This window comes from Sarcophilus harrisii, chromosome 4 (assembly GCF_902635505.1).
Source record: "Sarcophilus harrisii chromosome 4, mSarHar1.11, whole genome shotgun sequence".
NCBI classification, from domain to species: domain Eukaryota; kingdom Metazoa; phylum Chordata; class Mammalia; order Dasyuromorphia; family Dasyuridae; genus Sarcophilus; species Sarcophilus harrisii.
The window spans coordinates 167,445,070-167,465,348 of NC_045429.1; the positions used below are offsets into that span (position 1 = coordinate 167,445,070).

Consider the following 20,279-nt stretch of genomic DNA (forward strand, 5'->3'; position numbering starts at 1 on the left):
TAAACTGGGTTTTAAATCAAGCATTTTTTTGTTTCTCATTACTAATCATAAACAGAGCTCCACATGGCAAAAATCCATGATAATAAGTATGAATGTTTTATATTAAAGAAGGAAAAAATCATCTTGCAAGCAAGACTATTAATGGTGTTTTTCTTAATAAGTCTGACAACTTTTCCTTATGTGCCTCTAAAAAGGTTTTGGTGCATTTTGAAAATAACAAAATATCTTGTGATTTTTCTGGCTTTGTACTTCCTCAGACATTTAGGAATCTTGAACAGAATTAAGTACTACAATAAACAGAAGAATACTTACTGAAATATTTATTAAGATGGTACTATGTGCATAGCATATGTATTGAGTACAGCATGAACGTAAATATGTGAGGAAAATGACATTTAGAAAGAAAAAAAAATCACTTTATTTCTTGGGAGAAATAACAAAAGTGTCAAATCACAATGAATGTTTGGGAGCTCTTAATGCATTTATCCTGTAGCCCAGGTGCCATCCTGGTATGCTACTTTTCTATCAAGGAAAAATAACCTGGAATGCCCCCTCATGTTGGTTTCTGCCAACAAAGAAGCCTTCAGGCAGGTTTGAATCTCTCTAGTTGTGCCAGGAATAGAAGGAGATGAGGTGCTTTAAAACAGAGTGTCATTTTCTCTTGTCTCTGGGGACAAAGACTATCACACAAATAAGCATGAGGCTTGGAAGTGGTGGCTGGGGGGTAGGAGGGTTCAGAGCCAAGAAAGCTAGGGTAGAATTTCACTTTTTGTTGTATTTTTGGAGAAAAGTTGAATGACTGCTGGGGGTGGTCAAAGTCTCTATCCACCTTCTTGAGGATTTAAGGAGCTAAATTGAGGCAACAATAACAGAGGGCAATCCACCAATTAGTAAATGATTATTTGGGAGGGGCTAGGAAGCATGTAATGGAAGAAGATGGTGTTTGCTTCTGCCAGAAATTAAAAAAGGTGAACTGAAAAGATGTGAAAGTCAATGAGATAATTAGGAGTGGAGGTTGTCTTGGTATCTTTTATTTTTACTTTTTGGAACAAAGAATTCAGAAGGAGCCTGAGGATAGTAGTCCCTTTAAAAGTTATGAGAAGATCCCAAAGGCTATTTTCTTTTCAACTTCCCTCTCCATGTCCATTTATTCTTATTTATTTGCATATAGTTTGCTTTCTTGCTATTCATTAACCCATTTTTTTTTTTAGTCTGAGTTTCAGGAAAGTTGTATGCTATACTTTTTATACACCCAATTGAAGTGGAAATCTATTCTTGATGGCTAGCTGAAATATATACAAATTTAAAAAAGAGAAAGATGCAAATCTCCGGCCAATAGCTAGATAATATATACCTGATATTGGAGCTCAAGAGCTCTGTTTTGAAATTAATAATTCTAAAACCATGCCCGAAATCGGAACTGAAAGCTTTATTTAATCTATACATCAATAAGCTAATTATTGTAACAAGATGCAGTTAGTTAAATGTCCAATTCAGAAGGGAGAGGGGGAAAGGAAGAAGGAAGAGATAAATGAGGGAACAGGTGGCATGGGAGAAAAGCCCTATTCTAAGTTTCTTACTCTGATCTAATGCCTGAACAAATATTCCTAGTGAATGACTGCTTACTCATATTTTGTGCTATCCTTTAGTGTCTTCCAGCATCCAAAAGGGAGGACTTCATAAAAACAACAAAATTCATACAGAAGCAAAATTAACTTTAGTTTGTAAACAAAAGTTTGACAAAGAATACTTATAGGAAGAAGAAATCCCACAATGAGAGTATGGCAGAATCCAAACTTAGGATTGCTGCCCTTGAAAATAATTTCAAAATGTTTTGTTTTGCTGCTTATTTCCCCTGACTTTTTATTTATTTAACTTAAAAAATTAAGTATTGTACCCAAAACTTGGCTATTACTATAACCAAATGAACTGATAATTGCTTATATTTAAATTAATATAAATTAATCAATCAATCAAATTTTACAATTTTTTCTTTTATTCCCTCTGAGTCTTTTCATCAGGATTCCTTGTCCATTTCTTTTTAATCACTTTTCTTTACATAGTGGTAGTTAGTATATAGGCCTTTTCCACCTTATCTTATTTCATTAAAGTCTTTCCACATTTTTTGTTCTTATACTTGTTGCTTTGATTGCAATAATTCAGTAATATAGTGCAGAAATGGCATGGGTTCAAATACTGTCTCTGACATGTACTGGCTGAGAGACCCAGAGTAAGTCATTTAATTTCTAAATGCCCCAGGCAATTCACTTAAAATGATAAGTTACAGAATCTGCATTTGTATATTGTTTTGACATTTAGATCTCTCTAAATCCCCCTCCCCAAGTTTAGAAAGAAAAACATTCAAATATAAAATCTATTACTATATTGCTGGAATTTAGGTTACTTTTTTTAAAATTTTTTTTTATTTTTAGAAATTATATAATGCCATTAGAAAGATCTCCAAACAGATAGTTCTTTTAAAGAAATTGATACTACTTTCACCTCCTCCACTTTTCAACATAATGTCTTTTGATCTCCTATAATTAACCATCTCTTCCACCCCCGAAACATCCAACAGTCATATCTGCTGATGATTACTCATCGTGCTATGAGTCAAAAGCAATATGCCTAACTGCATCTCAATGATCTGTAGTTGGAAGTAATAGCAATTAGAAAGAGAACATTTCTTTGTGATGTTTCTTATTCTTCATTGACAAAATGAACAACAATAATTATTGGGGAAACAATTTTAAAAACAAAAACAAATTTTTCCTTCCACTTATTTGATGTTTTCTTAGATTTTATATTTCAAAGAGACCCAAAGTACTCCTTCTGCACACTTACTCTAGTGAGAAGTTCATCCATTTCTGTCACCAGTGTATTCAGATTGCTCTCTGCCAGTTGAAGAAGTCTCTCTGGTGCCCTCTGAGGTGACAACAAATGCTGAAAAATATTTATTTCAAATGCCTTTCAGTGAACAGTGAAAATAGTGATCAGTAATTGGGAGGTGATCATTTAACAATGACAATAGGAAGTATTGTCTTACTACGAAACTAAATTCAACCATCTCTAAATCTAATACCAAGTTATTCATATAATCAGTATGTAACTATGGATCATAGTTCTGAAGGGAAAGAATGGAAAGAGTCTAACCTATCCAATCCTTTCCTTTTATATGGATGAATGATTAAACTATCTTGTCTCTTCTTTTTCTTAACATTCTTGTGCTCCAATGCAAAATCCAAATGCAATGCTTTAATCAATAAACATTTATTAAGTGCTTTCTATGTGCTAAGTGCTGGAGATTGAAAAAAAAAATCAAAACATGGTCCCTGCCCTCAAAGGAGCTTACATTAAATGGAGACAATACATGAGCAAATATATATACATATATATGTATATGTGTATATATCTATTCATCTACCTGTAGGATAAATAGGAAATAACTAACAGAGGGAAGGCATTAAACTTATGAGAGTTTGGGGAAAGGTTCCAGAAAAGGTGGGGTTTTAGTTGGGATCTATAATGTTCTGTGACTCAATGATGAAACTTGTTTCCTTCCATTGAAATCTCTATTTCTCTCTTAAATCCCTATCCTCTAGTTTCATGTTGCTTGCACATATAAAATGAATGGTCACTATTATATTCAAAAAAGCAATACATACTTAAAGAGGATAGCTTCAGGGATAGGCTGTCAATAAGCACTTATATACCAGACACTGTGTTAAATGCTGGGGGTATTTTTAACCTCCTCATAATCTAATGGAGTAGACAACATGCAAACAACAAATTTTATATTTACATATATATGTATGTGTGTATGTGTAAATATATATATGTGTGTGTATGAGATAAATTGGAGATCATCAATACAAAGAAGACCCTAGAAATAAGGGATATTGGGAAAGGCTTCTTGTAGAAGGTAATATTTTAGCTTGTCCTGGAAGGAAACCAGGTGGTAGCTTAAGGAGGAAGACACTCCAGTCTGTGAAAATGCCCAGGCTTTGAAGACAAGAGAGTTTTGTGCTAGGAATAGCAAGTAGTTAGTACCACTAATAACAGAGACAATGGCCTACTGAGAAAATGTCATCCTGTCAGGATGTCAGGGAGTCATCCTGTATTGTGATTGTGCTTAGCACCCAATAGGTGCTTAATTAATGCTTATTTTCTTCTTTCAAGCCACTAAAATCCTGATTTACTGCAGATAAACTGTCTAATCATATCTCTACCATCATAAAGTTTATTTTTTAACTTAAGCTTATTTCATTATCTTAGAGTTAGGGCTTAAACCCAGAGGTATGAAATAAGATGGGTGGAAAAACTTCCTAGTGTGGCCCTGGACCAGATTAAAAGGTAATTGAGAACAAATTTAACAAAATACATAGAAAAACAGCAAAATATGTTCAATAGATAATAATAATTAGCCTGCAGGAATCCTTATCGGTTATGCCCTGAATTTCTATGTCCTGAGTAAAATTATCATAGTTCCCCACCTTTTTTCCTTGCCATTAGGACTGGGAGAATTGAGTCAGGAAAAACCTTGAAGCTTTGGCCACTTTACATTCCATTGTGTTATAAAATCCAAGTGCATTATCTTGATCCTTGCTAGTTTAATTCCCCCTCCATTTGAGTATTGCCCCTCATCTTGCTATCTCCTGCCCCAGACCTTCTTATCTTGACCCTTATCCTGTCAGGACTAAGTTATGATCCTTTTCTGGAATTATGACTTGTCCACTCACCCAGTATCCTAGTCCTCCCTATCTGCCTTTGTTTCCCCTATAAAATTGTATATTTAGGTTTATTCTGTTCACAAACCCTAGTTAGTTATAAAAGATTCCTGATTCAGTTGCTCAGGGTGGAATAATTTTTGGACATGAGTCCCATACTGGTTGGCTAGTCTAAACTCTACACAATTAATATAGATTAAAAACTAATTTGTGTTTTGCCTCAGTTTCTCTGGCATTACATATTAACTCTTTCCCATTTTTATCTTGTGTATAATTTTCTTGCACATATTTATTTATGTATTGTCTCTCCCATTATATTGTAAGTTTCTTAAGGATAGGGACTATCCTTTTTATTTTACAAATTACAAATTACATATTCCTATTCCTTTTGTAACTCCAGAGCTTAGCACAATGCCTGGCACATAGTAGGCTTACCTAACTTAATAAATATTTGTTGATTCATTGCTACCTCATAAACTTATTGTGAGAATCAAATGAGTTAATGTGCATAAATGTTCTGCAAACTTGAAAGGTCACATCATTTATCAATATTAAGGAGCATATTGAGCACACCAAGTCATGGTCTTTTTCCTCCTCTCTACATTTCTTCCAATTTAATGACCCTGCATCCTTTTTCCTTTCCTTCATAAGCTGTTTCACATACTTTCTATGGAAGAAAATGCTTTTCAAAACCTCTGTAACTCTTCATCATATCTTCTTTAATTATCTCACCTGTGTGCATTTTATTCTAATCACATTCATTACCATCTCTTTGAATCCAAACAAATAGGTGATCATAAACGCAGAGCTTAATAATAAGTTATACCATTTAACTACCTCCAACTGACCTCATAAAGAAATTGAAATCACCATCAAGGAACTACTTTGCATTCCTCAGATAAGAACATTTTTAAAATAAGCAGAAAAAGCAAACAGGACAGTTATTACTTACCAAAACATGGCAATAGATCTTTATTGTAACCCTGCTTTTGTATTGTACTTGGCACTCATTATGACTACATAGCCTTGCAAACATACCTTTAGCTCCTGAGTCACATTTTCAAAATTGTATAGCATTTTATATGGTGCAGGCAGTGGGCCAGTAAGGTTGATGCTAACAGCCATCTGCTCAAGGCGAGCCAAGTCACTGAGAAGGAGTCCTGTACATTCATCACCACAAACTGTGAAAGGAAAGTGACAATGAATATTTACTTCTGCTAAATGTCTGAGGCAGATGTTCAAGGATTTTAGCTCTGAAATATTTTACAACTCACATATATTTCTGTGAAAGATAATGCTACTCATCTCAGATAATTAACCCCAACAAATGCATGGCAGTTGAAAGAGATGAAAATAGCAACAAGGGAATAGAAATGCCTTATTGCACAGAACTTGATAATGTAGAATGATGATATAAGTCAAAAAATGAAATAAGTAAACTTAAGATACCTGAGAAGAAAGGGGACTATTTAAGAGAGGTGAGAAATAAGAACATTTCATGCTATGGACCACTCCACACAAACCCACACATGAGCAATCTAAAAGAAATCTTTGAACAGCTGGTGAATCACAAAGATTATAGGCAGCCTAAAAAGCAACTAAAGTTGTAATGTACTACATTAGATTGCTCTTCAGGATATATACAACCATTTAGTCTCCACATGTTTCATGTCTTACACATTCAAATCTTGCACAACTACTTGGCCTCGGGTCAATTGGAGAGAGAATAATAAATAAAAATGAAACAACAAGTTTTTCATGTTGAAGCATTTAAGGATCATCTTCATTCTTTTATATTTTTGTTGTATGTATAAATTCAGGGGTCAGCCATTACTTCTTAGCCTCTGGGCACCTTACCAACCATAAATGGAAAGAAAGATGAAACATTTGCTAGCATTGCAGAGTACCATATGCAGCCTTGTAGATAAACAATTGCTAAGGGCACGTAACAATTCATATTTAGTTCAAGTATTTAGAAATGTTGACAACTATTTTGCTGCTTCTGTAAATGCCTAGGAAGAACTAGCATAAATTCAAGAATAACTTTTTGTGGAAGGGTGATATGCTTGATTTATCCTTTCCTGATAAGACCTATAGTTAACATTATTTTTTTTTCCGCAAATAATATTATTTCACTCATAGGAAAGAACCTTTAAAAATAATTGTTTTTATAATAATTTTATGATTTAATATTCAATAATTTTCAATAATTTCACATTTTTTTTCAAGATCATCCAGTGGTGACATAGAGATAATTGTAGGAAGATCATGAGAATTGAATGTCTACATATCATTATGTATATACTATATTTATGTGAGTATGATGCATCTATGTTGTGTGTATGTGTCTAAGTTGAGAGGAACAAGGAGTCAAATGAAATGGAAAACATTCAGATTTGGAGAGACCTTGGATTATACCTTAAAGTGGTAAGAATTTAATTATTTCATTCAATAGATCCTTCTGAGCTGCCTGTTGGCTAGGAAACCATTGACTTCTTCCTGTAGACATTGAGAAGGGTATAGAAGATGATTCTGCCATAGGAGCAGCAGTTCTAGATGAGTTACAGATCAGTTTTCATGTATCTTAAACCTGCCCAGTAGACTATTTAATGAATCAGTTTCTTCCAGGTGTTACTCTCTAGGACTTCATAGGCTTGTGTTTTACTGACTGTGTAAAGGATCAACAGCACTGAGGTGAGAGTTGAAATGGGTAACTAGGACTTTTCTACTCTTCTATCCTGAGTATGTTTTAAGGAGATGATAAGGGAAATGTGGAAGGCAACCAGGTTGTACATTTCAAGAGGGAATGACTAATTATTTCACCAATCTAATTGAAATGAATTTAAGTATTTCTTAAGTAGCCATCTCTGTGCTTACTAATTTTGATCTAATTGGGATAAGAGGAACAGTGGAAAAACTGTTGGATTTAGAATCAGAAGATTTAAATTTGAAGCCCATGCTGCCAATGTGGGGTTGTAAGCAAGTCACTTCTATGTGGGACTCAATTTCTACATCTATAAAATGAGAGAGTTGACCAGATAGCTTCTAAAATCCCTTTCATATCTACATCTCTAGTCTTTTGATTTGTAACCCAGTGAAAAAAATACCAATTACATTCCCCATTCTCAAGTAACAAATCCTCTTTGGTTAGAAGAATTCATGTTAAAAGGTAGGCTCTATACTTCCTAGCTCAAAGTATACTGCAGAGTTAAGGAGAGAAGGGAAATCTGAATTCTCTACTGTCGTGTGCATTATCCTTTCATCTTCTGCCTGGTGAACAGAAGAAAAAGAAGAGTCAGTTTTTCTTAAAGGATCCTTGAAGGTAAAGGCTTTTACCATTTGTTTAAAAAATGCTTTAGAACAGAGATTACTAATGTGTATGCGTGTGTGAGATGAACGCTTTGGGAGTCTGATGAATACCTCTTACTCAGAATACTGTTTTTAAATACATAAAATGAAATTCATAGGATTGATCAGAAAAGAAGGCAATTATATTAAAGTTATCACAAAATTTTTTAACCTTGTGTTAAAAACCTTGCTGCAGATTAATTTGTATACCAGCAATTAGAAAACATGGAATTTTCTATTATTTTATAACATTACCAACTAATTACAGAGAAAAGACATATAAAAGGAAACTCACCAGACTGCCATGTAAGATAGAAATAATGAAGTTATATACTAAGTGTATCTATTAATGAAAATACCCTTAAAATAAAAACTGCATGATTAATCCTGAAGGATGTGTAGGAACTAAACAGATAAGGAGAAGTAAGAAGAACATTCCAGACATATTGGTGAGTGTGTGTGTGTGTGTGCGTGTGTGTTAGCTGGGGGTGATCGAGGGATCTACTGGGGAAGGATATTTCTGAGTAGAGATGCATAAAGAAGCCAGCTCATCAAAATTTAGATTATTTACCTGCTAGAGACAAATTTGGATAGAAAAGGCAGCTTCAAATTATAAAGGAGCTTGAAAAATTAGTCATGTAGAGTGTGGACTTGATTAAACTTACTAGGTAGCCATTTAAAGTACACGAATCTGGGAATGACTGGATGAAATGAAGATTAACTTGACAGAAGTATACAGAATAAATTAGAGCCAAATGACTCAGGTTTGGAGAAGCTAAGAGCCCATTGTTTTAATCAATGTGTGAAGTCTACAGAAGTACTAGAAGATTTCAAAGACAAATCATTGGTACTTAGTGACTTATTGGTTATAAGAGATGGGAGAAAAAGAGAGTTGAAGAAGATTGCCTAGTTTTGATCTTATAATTAATAGAAGAGTGATTCCATTCGCAACAGTAGGGAAAATGAGAATTGAAGTGAAAGATTAGGAGGAAAGGGAAAAAATTTCCTATTAGAAATATTCAAAGTTACTTTTAAAAAAAAATTTTTTTTTCCTTTCCAATGGGCAATGATACCAGAGGCTGATGTAACTCTTATTCTCAATCCCTCTTTAAAATAGATATTTTTTATATGTGCGTCTATAGGATGTACCTCTCTTAAAAGTCTGGTGAAGCCCATGGACCCTTTGTATAATAATGCTCTTAAAAGTAGAAATTGAAAATATTTAGGATTACAAAGAAAACTAATCACATTAGTTTAAAGACTTATTTTTTTTTTCTGTGCAAATTTATATGGAATGTTAAAGTGAGATCTCATTTGCTATGATGTTTTGTGGAGTAAATTGGTAACTTAGAATGGGAGGAATACTTATTTTTCTCATGTATATTCATCCTATATCTCATGCCCCTATTTGTTTTGGTTTCTTGTATTATTTAAAAGGAAAATATGGTTAATTGCTCTTTCAAGGAATCATACATTCTATATTATATCTCTGTGTCAAAAGACCTATTATTAACTCAGGTCTTATGTTCTCTGCAGTTATTTTTAAGAGGAACACAGTATGGGCACATTTCCATATGTGAAAAGTACGTTTTACAGCAAATTCTAAGTTACATACCAACATCTGTCCTAACAGGTCAAAAAGACTTATGGAAATGACAGCCACTTGGAAGATTTTAAATTAGCTAACTCCAGAGAATTCAATATTTATTTTTTTAAACTGGCAAAAATTTAAATTTTTAATATAAAATAAATATGCGGGTTACTAGTTATTCTGACACTAAACATTTCACTTCAACAAGAAGCTACTTTTATATACCCTCAAAAAGTTGAAGTGGTTTGTAATAAACATTAGAAATGGGATGCAAATTAAAACCAAATTTAATTTACCATGATAGAGAAGATTTAAAGAGCTTATAGAGATATGAAGTATTCCCATTGTGTGAACAATTATAGTTTGATTGTGCAGTGGCTGACTACAGTGTAAATTAATACCTATTTTTGATAATCAGTCCCCCCAAAGAATTGCATAACATCAGGCTTTTATTTTAGCAGAGAAGACAAGTCAAGGTGTATAAAATGTATAGGAGCAAAAGCAAATATTTCAAGATGATGATTATATTGTACATGACTAAATGTTTCCAAGCCTTTGCCTATAAAACTGTCAAGATAAATTTGTTTCTAATATTAACAAATGCAGTGCTAAATTCAGAGCATTACAGCTAAGCTCACATAAGGGGAAAATCATGCAGTCAGTATTATAGATACTTCAGCTAGCAATTAGTACAAAATATTGTATTTTCACCACAATCTCCCATGCATAACAACTACTACTAACATACCTTCAAATAAAAAGTCAAAGTGCTTTAAAACAACAGAAATAGATGATAAAATATGCTTAATGTGCATGAAGTAAGTACAAAAAGATTGTTGATTAATCTGTTTAAAGATACCCATAATGTCTGTTCTGGGTAGTCATTTTTATTTATAGCCAGAAATAATATTTCTAACCCAACATCATCAAATTTTAGAAAAAAAATTGTAGCATCTCATCTGTATCAATGTCTTTAGTTTAATGTTTCCCAGATTTGAAAATTACCTTCCTTCTCATTATTATGGCTCAATGTTACAGATCCTTATCTCCTATTAACTTTTTCTATTAATGCAGTAATTCTCCATTATTTTTTAAAGGCATATAACAGCTAGTTTTAATTTATTTCAGACTGTTTAAGAGCAAATGTTTTTACCTGCTGTTACTATTGTCTTTGTATGAACGGGAAAAAAATGTTGCTAATGTTGTCTTATTTGTTTGAAGGGGAGGAAAGTTGTTTAAATAGAAGGATGTGATACTGATGTGACATATAATATAGTTTTGTACATAAAGCCAATATTGAAAAAAGCTGCTAAAAATGAAAACATTATTAGAGATGGTGTTTAGATCAAGGGGTGTGTATGTATGTGTGTGTGTGTTGGGGTGGTACAATACCATTTCATTGTTTTTAACTAAGGATACTTTATTCATTTTTTATTATAAGGGAAGGAAAGGATGGGAAATGTTGTATGAGTATCAATTGCATCAATTAGAATGAATAATTCTGACAGTTTAGCAATGGTTTACCATTGCTAGAATTGACACTTGAAGTTTAATCTGGAGAAGACTGAGGCATGTCTTCCTACAAAAACTGATTTTCTAATAATTCTAATACTTGAATAGTTTGAATACTTAAAGAGCTGCCCTGTGAATTCTTTGTTGCTTCAAAGGCAAGAATTAAGACCAATATAGGAAGATTTTTTTTTTCAACAGGCAAATTTAAGCTTAATATTAGAATGAACTTTTTAATCAAAAGAATCATTCAAATGGAACAATCTGCCTTGTGAAATGGTTAATGTCCTCATCACTGGAAATATCCAAAGCTGAAATTATAGGAACATTTGTCAGGGATGTCTGCATTGACTGTAAAAGATGGCTTAGGATCATAGAACAATTGATCTAGAGTTAAAGGGACCTCAGGGGTGACCTACTTTATTCATTCTGCTCTTTCTAAAGAAAAAGAAAGTTATGTTTAGAGAAGTTCAAAGTGATACAGATAGTAAACATCAGAGGTGGGATTTGTACCCAGGTATTCTGATTCCAGAATCAGAGATCTTTCAATGATACCATGATTTCTATTAAAGGATATAGAACAAGTACAAATGGGCTGGCTCTTTCTAAGGATATTTTCAACATTAATCAAAGGTTTAGGAGGCAAAGTTATAAACAGGAAAAATAATTTGTAAATAGTGGCTGCAGATCAAAGAACAATTTTTGTATATATCCACTGTAGAAAGGAATGCTTTATATCACATAGGTTTTTTTAGTTATATCTTATTCACAGAGAGTAGATTCAGTCATATCTTCATTGGTTATGAAAGATAAAAACATTTCTGTTATACTATGAATTATGTACATATACATATGTACATCCATAAGTACATATGGATCACTATAATATTGATTTACTTTCGTTTGCAAATGATTATTAATTTGGCCCCAAATGCCAAATTGGCTTGCCACAATAAATTTAAAATGCAGATGTAAATAAGAGTAAAAAAATTGTTTTATCAGATGGCAAGAAGGTACATAGATAGTGATTAACTTAGAGAACAAGATATGATACTTTCAGGAAGTATCACTTTTCCTGGGTTGTCTACTAAGGACACATTTTAGTTCTACATCTTCAGAAGACAAAGCAGCCAACTTATTTTTTTTTTATATTCCACTTTTATAATTCAAACAGAAGTTTTTTGGACCAGGAGAAAGATGTCAGAGAAGTAGCATAATGTGGAAAGAATATTGGACTATCATTTGTTGTGGAACTGTGGACAAATGGCTTTACCTAATTAATGACAGGTTTTTCTTCATTAAAATGGGGCTAATTTATATTACTTACATTCTGGGATTATTCTGAAGAACTAAAAACTGTACATTGAAAAGAGCTAGATAAATTAGAATTAATAATATAAAAAAGTTGATTCCATAAACACACATGCAAATTGGTCCCATTACTTTATCATCTGTATATGCTGAATAAAATATTTGATAGTTAAAAAAACAACAACCATAGCTTATTAAAAATATTTTAGGTGGGATGATATCTTAGAAACATTTTCCAGTTCTAATTTGTTTTAAACATGAATAATATATACATTTCAACTATAATAGTCATAAGTAATTTTTTTATCCTGTGACTTCACTTTCTATGGAGTTATATTGATTAGAAAAAATAAATTGTAAAAAAGCCTAGATTCTGCATCCTACCAAAATTTCAACTTAAAATTAACAACCACTTTGCAGTTCATTTTCAAACTCAAGACTATCTAAATCTTTTCTGTTAAATGGACAGGACAGTACAAAATATGTATAGCAGCTCTTTTTATAGTGACAAAGGAGTGGAAATTGAGAAAAATTCCAGAATGGCTGAACAAGTTTTGGTATATGTTTATAATAAAGTATTACTGTGCTGTAAGAAATGATTAGCAGGCTAATTTCGGGAAAGAGTTATATAAATTGATGCAAAATGAATTGAGCTGAACCAGGAGAACTTTGTATACAGTAACAACATTACTATATGATGAACAACTATGAATGACAGCTATTCTCAGCAATAGAATGATTCAAGTCAGTTCCACAGGACTCATGTTGAAAAATGCTATCTGCCTCCAGAGAAATTGCTGGAATCTGAACTCAGATCAAAGCATACTATTTTTGACTTTCTGTAATTTTCATATTTTTTCCCCCTTTGAGTGTGTGTTTTCTTTCACAACAAAGATCAATATGGTAATGTTTTACATTATGGAATATGTATAACCTATGTCAAATTGCTTACTGTTTCAGAATGGGGGGAGTGAGGGAAGGAGAGAGAAAATTTGGGATTTATTTTTTAAAAAATGAATGTTAAAAATTGCCTTTAGTGTAACTATGGAAAAATAAAAAAAATTTTTCATTTTTAATAGCTTTTTCTTTTTGACAAAACATATGTATGGGTAATTTTTCAACACTGACCCTTGCAAAAACTTCTGTTCCAACTTTTCCCCTCTTTTCCTTCACCCTCTCCCCTAGATGGCAGGTAGTCCCATACAAAACATTATTTTAAAAAAATTGGATGGAAAACGAAATTTGGATACCCAGATAGGTTATTTTTATATTTTACCTCACTTCCATCTCTTAGAACCCTAGCTTCCTTCAGGACTCAGCTCAAATAGTACATTCTAAAGCAGGCGTTACAGGATCCCACCAGCTAAAGAACCTTCTTTAAGGTTACCTTCCATGTATTCTATATATTCTTGCATATACCTTCCTTATAATCTTCATTATAATGTAAGACTATCAAGATGGTTTTTGTCTTTCTTTGTTTCCCTAGCGCTGAACACAGTGCTTGGCACACAATATATACATCTGTTAGTTAATAAGAATTTATGACATTTTTTGAAGAGAAGGGAATTGTAAAGGGTATTGTGAGATAAGTAAGTTCTTTGTAAACATTTAGGTGTTACATACATGTGAGATATTATTATTATTTTTAATTACTGCTAATAGAAATGTTATATGAGCTCATTCTAATATTTGAAAATCTTCTTTCCTAGGTAATTTATGTCATGGAAATTCCTCATCTTACTATTCAAGCCTGTTTCATCTAGTTCTATTTCCAGTAGAAATGGAGTTCTGACAGTAAATGACTGTGGATAAATGAATATTAACTATACTGGGGTGTAGGTGAGAATTACCTTATTTTAGAGTTCACTCTATACTTCTAATATGTCACAGAATCATTTTTATTTGTGAGTCTTACCTGACTAACTCCTAATTAGGATGTTCTTTACTATATACCATTGTTCTCTTTCTTTTGTACTAAGTGAAGAATCTACAGTGAAGGCAAGACTGAATGGCACTTTCTAGTGGATGAGTGAGAGGACATAGATATCTATGTTTCTTGAATATCACCTAAGCACCTGAATCTTAATTTATCCAGCTGGATAGATTAAGAAGGCACATTGTATTTTATGGTTCAGGACTTCTGAGGAAGATTAGGACTATATTAATAATCACTGCCATGGACATTCATGCAATTATATATACTTTCTTTAGCATGAGCCATTCAATCCCCAAGAGTTTTATACAATTCCACAACCATCACACTTGACATAGCTGCCCTACAGGTTTGCCCTGCCAGGCAAATGTATCCTTTGCTTTTTTTCCTGTTTCTAGCTTTTGGATGTTGGAATGCATTTAAAAAAAAAAAAGAAAATTGGACTTTGGTCCATGATGCATTTTCACCTAGTCAAGTCACGTTTGGTCACCATGTTTCAGAAACTGACTACAGAAATTTAGTCTTGAGAAAGGCAGTTGAAATAATTAAGAGTCATGGGAACTCTTTCTCAAGAGAAAGAATTTTGAGAGGTATGTAGGAAGAAAAAAAAAACATGCAGCAGAAATTCTTATATTTGAACCAGATCAAAATGTAGAAGAAAACATTTTGGAATTAATTCATCTGCATGCTCACAAGAGTAAATAGAATTCAGCAAAGTCAGAAAATAGCATAAGGAAATATTTTCTTTTCCCCCAGCTAAATGATAAAATATTAGGGCAAAGATATAGGTATAAAAAACAACTAATCGGAGAATAATAATTCAATTCTTTAAATAAGAAAACATCTATTGAATCATAAAGACTAATATCAAAACCCTCAAGACTCATTTACCCATTGCTACTGTCTTCTCTGAAATGAATTTCTATATGGTACAGTACTAGTTTGTTATGGTAATATAGTTAGGTTTGGTGTAATATTTCAAAGTGAACATATGATAATTTAATTCAAATTATTTTTGATTACTGTCAATAAGAATATTCTATTTAGTAGATCACTGCTCTGCTGCATAGTAACAATTTGGGAATTATGCTCTTTTGCCTTATTGTGGAATAGGAATAATTCTTTAGGAGCTAGCAATGAACCTGACTGCACCAATCCTCAAGATTCTGACATTTATGCTCACCACAGAGCCATACATTGACTAATGTAGTTTCTGAGGGCCCTTATTATTGGGAAGGGATTCTCTAGAGAGTACACACAAGCATTCTGATGATTAGAAAATTAAGGCCTCTAATATAAATTAATTAGTTGACATTACGCTAAATAAATCAGTTCCTTCTGGGTTTTACACGAATGAGGTTTCCAGAGACTAAGTTTCTTGTTTGTTTGTTTGTTTTTTGTTTTGTTTTGTTTTGTTTTTTTTTTGTTTTTTTTTTGCTGAGGCAATTGGACCTAAGTGACTTGCCCAAGGTCTCACAGCTAAGAACTGTTAAGAAATATCTGAGATCAGATTTGAACTCAGATCCTCTTGACTTCAGGGCTAGTGCTCTATTCACTGTGCCACCTAGCTGTCCCCAGAGACTAAGTTTGGTTATAAAATTGAGTTTTTGAACTTTTAAAACCGAGAGCCAAGCTCTGAATCCAATGTGAATCTAAAATGCCACTGCCTGAATAAGTTACCTTTTCCCCTTTCCTATCTCCCAGTCCTCTTGCACAATATCTTGACTTCATCAACTACTATTCAAACTTTATAGAAAATAATATGCAGTTAAAATATGGAGTAGTTATTACCTATGTCAGTAATTTTTTAAAAAGTTATTAATTTTAATATGTTAATGCACTGTCATAAATTTAAATATAAGATAAATCTAAATATAACAGATACAATAAATATAAAATTCCTTCTCCACACATAATTAAATCTTGACTGGCTTTTCAGTCAATGATATTTAATAAAGTGAGGGTCTTTGAACAGAGATGTTTCTTTAAAATAATATGTGACTAGAGGTTCCTGAAAGTTCAGCTTTCCTTACTTTTGCTATATTATTATTTAGTGTTCATGTTTCTGCTTTAGAACATGGCATTGCCCTTTAAAGTTCAATTTCAGAAAATTAATTAGGAGAAATGATTTGCTGTAAAATGGTTCTTCAGATCAATGTTCATTTAAATAATTGGCATCTAAGCAAATACATGTTAATATGCAACACCCACTTTAAACAAAATGCTACTGAATTATTTTAGTAATTCACCTTAGAGATACTCAAATATACCATTACTTTTGTAAGTAACATATCTGTGTTTTATGGTACCTGGGCATGCTGATATGAAGATCTTACATATTATCACATCTGATCTCCATTGTGCTATCAGCATTTTGCATTTGAGGCAGCTCCATCAAATCAAGTATGAGAACAAAGTCCCCTATTTCATATACTATTAAAGTCAACTCATGTAGGAAGCTAATTGGAAGGTAGGTTATGTTGCTACAATGACATGAAACTTTTGAACAAAACTGTTTTGAGACATCTGAATTTCTCTTTCTTATTTCCTATCCTTATTTTTCTTTCTACTTTGATGGAATATGAAGTCATCAATGAAAATCAAATCATGATAATCAGTTCTGATTGCAACCCCTCTCTGCCCTCTCACCACAGGCTTTACATCCTTCAATTATCCCTCCTGGAAGCACTTTGTGGGATACTTGGGCTGTTTTCTACAGTGACATTAAAGAAGATGATCTGTGGTACCATCTAACTGTCCACATTCTCAAATCCAATACAATCCAGTCTCTTCCTTCTACTCAGTTCTGTAGTCAGATCATTGTTCAATATATAAAACTCATCCAAAGTACATTTGTTTTTCACTGTGCAAATTAAATTTATTTCTAGCTTTTTATTTTAAATCTAGTGACCACAAAAAAGCAAAAATTCCATATAAAAATAGAATAAAAGGGGATCATATATGAAACCAAATCTCTTATGCATATGTTTTTTCTTTAAAAAAAATAAATTATCCTATTTCTTCCAAAGATGTCTTCCTCGTTTGTGTTTTTTCTGAACTGCAGTTTTTTATCTCTGTATATTTTATAATGTCTCAATAACCTTTTTTTCCCCTTTCTTTCTTGGTAACCCTATTCTTATTTCCCTTACACCTTCTTTCCCTTCAATGAACAAAAGAAATATAATTGTTATAACAAAAAAGCTGAGTCAAACCAAGGAAATCTACAATTTGTCATGTTTAAAAATGTTTTGGGGACATAGGGATCATGCTTTATTATTGTTTCTTTGGAATGATGGTCATCATTGCTTTGATCAGAATCAAGTTATCCACTCCCATTGTGCCTGGTTCACACTAAATAAGCTTTCTAGATCTCAGTGCAATTGAAATAGTCATCTTTGATTAGGAGAATTTGAAGAATTTTTCAATTAATTGGGAATGCTTCTTTTGTGACAACTGAGCATTACCATTTGTTTAAAAGCAATGGTATAAGCTCCCACAAGTTTTTTTCTTCAGCCCTGTGGATCCAGGATATAGGCAGTAGGAAGTTTGATTAAGTTATTTATGTTCAGGTACTCCAGAATGAATTGACCTTATAAATGATCCTGGACCTACAGTCTTATAAATTCTTCATGTTGATTCATTTTATTTGTTACATTACTACTAGCCTGTGTTATATTGCTATGAGCTCATGTAATTATGTGTAATGCCTCCCATATTGATGGATTTATGTATACCTTGTTTCAAGTTGAGTTGACACTAGGATTCCAACACTGATGCTGGGGATCAGACATACCAAGAAGACACTGTATTTTATGGGTCAAACATTCAGTTCCCAATTTCTGAGAAGCTGGAAGCAGAGATCCTTTGAGGTAGTTAAGTTTAGGATCTCTGAAAGATCTGATTAGGATGCACATGTCCTTCAGTGAAGGGCTTGCTCTCATAGTTCTGACATACTGTGGTGGTACAACATTCCAGTTGTTATCTGGAATCTGGAGACTGGATTGAATTTATACTTTGGTCCAAACTCTATATTCTCATTCCCAGCTGACTTTGGGGACCCTCAGGACATACTGCATAAAGAATAGTAAATGTAACTTCTGAACATAAAGAACTAACTTTCATTTCCCAGTCTTGGATTCACAATGAAGCAACAAGCAGTATTTTTTAAAAAAATATATTCTTGCTTTCACTCTTATTCTGTCCTCACTCACTCTTTCCTTCTCTCATCTTCCTTTTTCTGTTTCTCTATCTCTTTCTCTCCCCATTTCTTGTCTTACTCTATCCATCTCTCTCTGCCTGTCTCTTTGTCTCCAATTAAGGGCACTAATGTGAATAATCAATTCCCTTGGAGGAAAGAATTTTACAATGAAATGAGTTCCCTTATAAGATCTTAATAAGGGAAAGGCCTATTTCAGTTTTGGATTTGATTAAGGCTCTACAAATTAAGTTTATGACTTGATTTTGATGTTTCTTTCAGCACATTGCAGATTTTCTGGAATCAATGAGTGGGAAATCAGAATAAGTTAAAAAAAGCAAAATTACCCAAACATACTGCACAGACTCTTTTCTCTCTTGTATATGCTTAGATAAAGACACTCTTACTAAATTCACTTTCAGTATTTCTAGATCACATATTTCAAGAGAATGTTTTGAAGCAGCATGTCTACAGAAGTCTTTATGGACTACAGGGGGAAGGCACTGTGTGTAACTCAAGATATAAAGTAGCTGGGCCACTGATTATAAATTCAGAAGGTCTCTGAAAAATTTAATATACCCAGATCTTTAATCTGTCACAGAGAGAGTACCTACCTTTGGCAAAACTGTACACCCTGGGACAGACAAAAATAAAATAAGCCCTCAGGAGCTTTGTTGTAGATTTTCAATGAAGTTATTACAGCATGCTGAGAATTTTCTCAGCAGTTCTGGGCTCCATGGGATAGAGGCCAGAACAGCAGGTGAATAGCAAAGGTTGGATTGATGGTGTCAGAAAGAATGAACTACAGTACTAACAAGTAGAGAAAAAGACCAGTTTACTTCCCTTGAAATGCACCAGAAATTGAGCAAAGAAATCCCCAAGAGCTACTGGTAAAGTTAGTATACGTACAAACACACTCCATGCCATCACGCGCATGCCCAGGCTTGCAACCATCACACTTCTGCCCCGTGGCTCCGGGTCGGCAAGTGCAATATCCAGTGACTGGGTCACAGGGGACAGGCAGTGAACCATATGGATCACACTCACATTCTTGGCAGGAGCCTCCTGGGCTGCTCGGGCTGCCAGTATAGCCAAAGGCACATCTGGATAGAAATAGTTAGAAAGTGAAGTAAATTAATGATACCGAGTTGTCATTTCTCTGATTAGAAACAAGCAGGCATTCAATTCCTTTAAAATGCCTCCATGAATAAAGACATCCTTCTCATTAGATAGGCTTGAGTTATATATTTATAAAAACTTAGAGAATCATAAAAAGAGAGCTATAATGGAATTTAGAGGCCATTTAGTCCAATCCTTGGGTTTTACTAATATGAAATGTGAGCCTTAGAGTGTTATTCCAAAGGTTATATAGCTTGAGAGAAATAGCTGAGACTAGAATCCAGCTGCTCTTATTCTCAACCTATGCTCCCCCCCATTACACCATAATAATAACTGACATTTTAATAGAACATTACGATTCTCTAATAGTTTAACATGCATTGGCTCATTTGTTTCTTGTAACAACTTTGTAAGATAGGTTTATTATTTACAGATTCAGGTTAAGTCACTTTCACATGGTAGCCATAATTACAGATTGATTACAATTTTATCATTTTACAGGTAGAGAAAATGAAGCATTTGGATAGTAAATGACTTTCCCAATAT

The 20,279-nt window shown here is 33.2% G+C and overlaps 1 protein-coding gene and 1 long non-coding RNA gene across 6 annotated transcripts in view; one reads left to right on the forward strand and one right to left on the reverse strand.

The window, feature by feature from the left end:
• Nucleotides 1-17,409, forward strand: part of LOC116423144 — a 45,620-nt gene extending 28,211 nt beyond the window's left edge. Inside the window, exons 2-3 of the long non-coding RNA XR_004233615.1 lie at nt 14,196-14,325; nt 17,074-17,409. This is a non-coding gene — a long non-coding RNA (uncharacterized LOC116423144). The remainder of the gene's footprint in view (nt 1-14,195; nt 14,326-17,073) is intronic.
• LAMA2 (laminin subunit alpha 2) overlaps nt 1-20,279 on the reverse strand; it is a 747,833-nt gene that overhangs the window by 151,669 nt on the left and 575,885 nt on the right. For all 5 annotated transcript variants that reach the window (XM_023503203.2, XM_023503202.2, XM_031964285.1 and 2 more), the window contains 3 exons: nt 19,524-19,717; nt 5,766-5,908; nt 2,845-2,943 (listed from right to left, as the gene is read on the reverse strand). In XM_023503203.2, the coding sequence (XP_023358971.1) occupies nt 2,845-2,943; nt 5,766-5,908; nt 19,524-19,717 (436 nt within the window). The remainder of the gene's footprint in view (nt 1-2,844; nt 2,944-5,765; nt 5,909-19,523; nt 19,718-20,279) is intronic.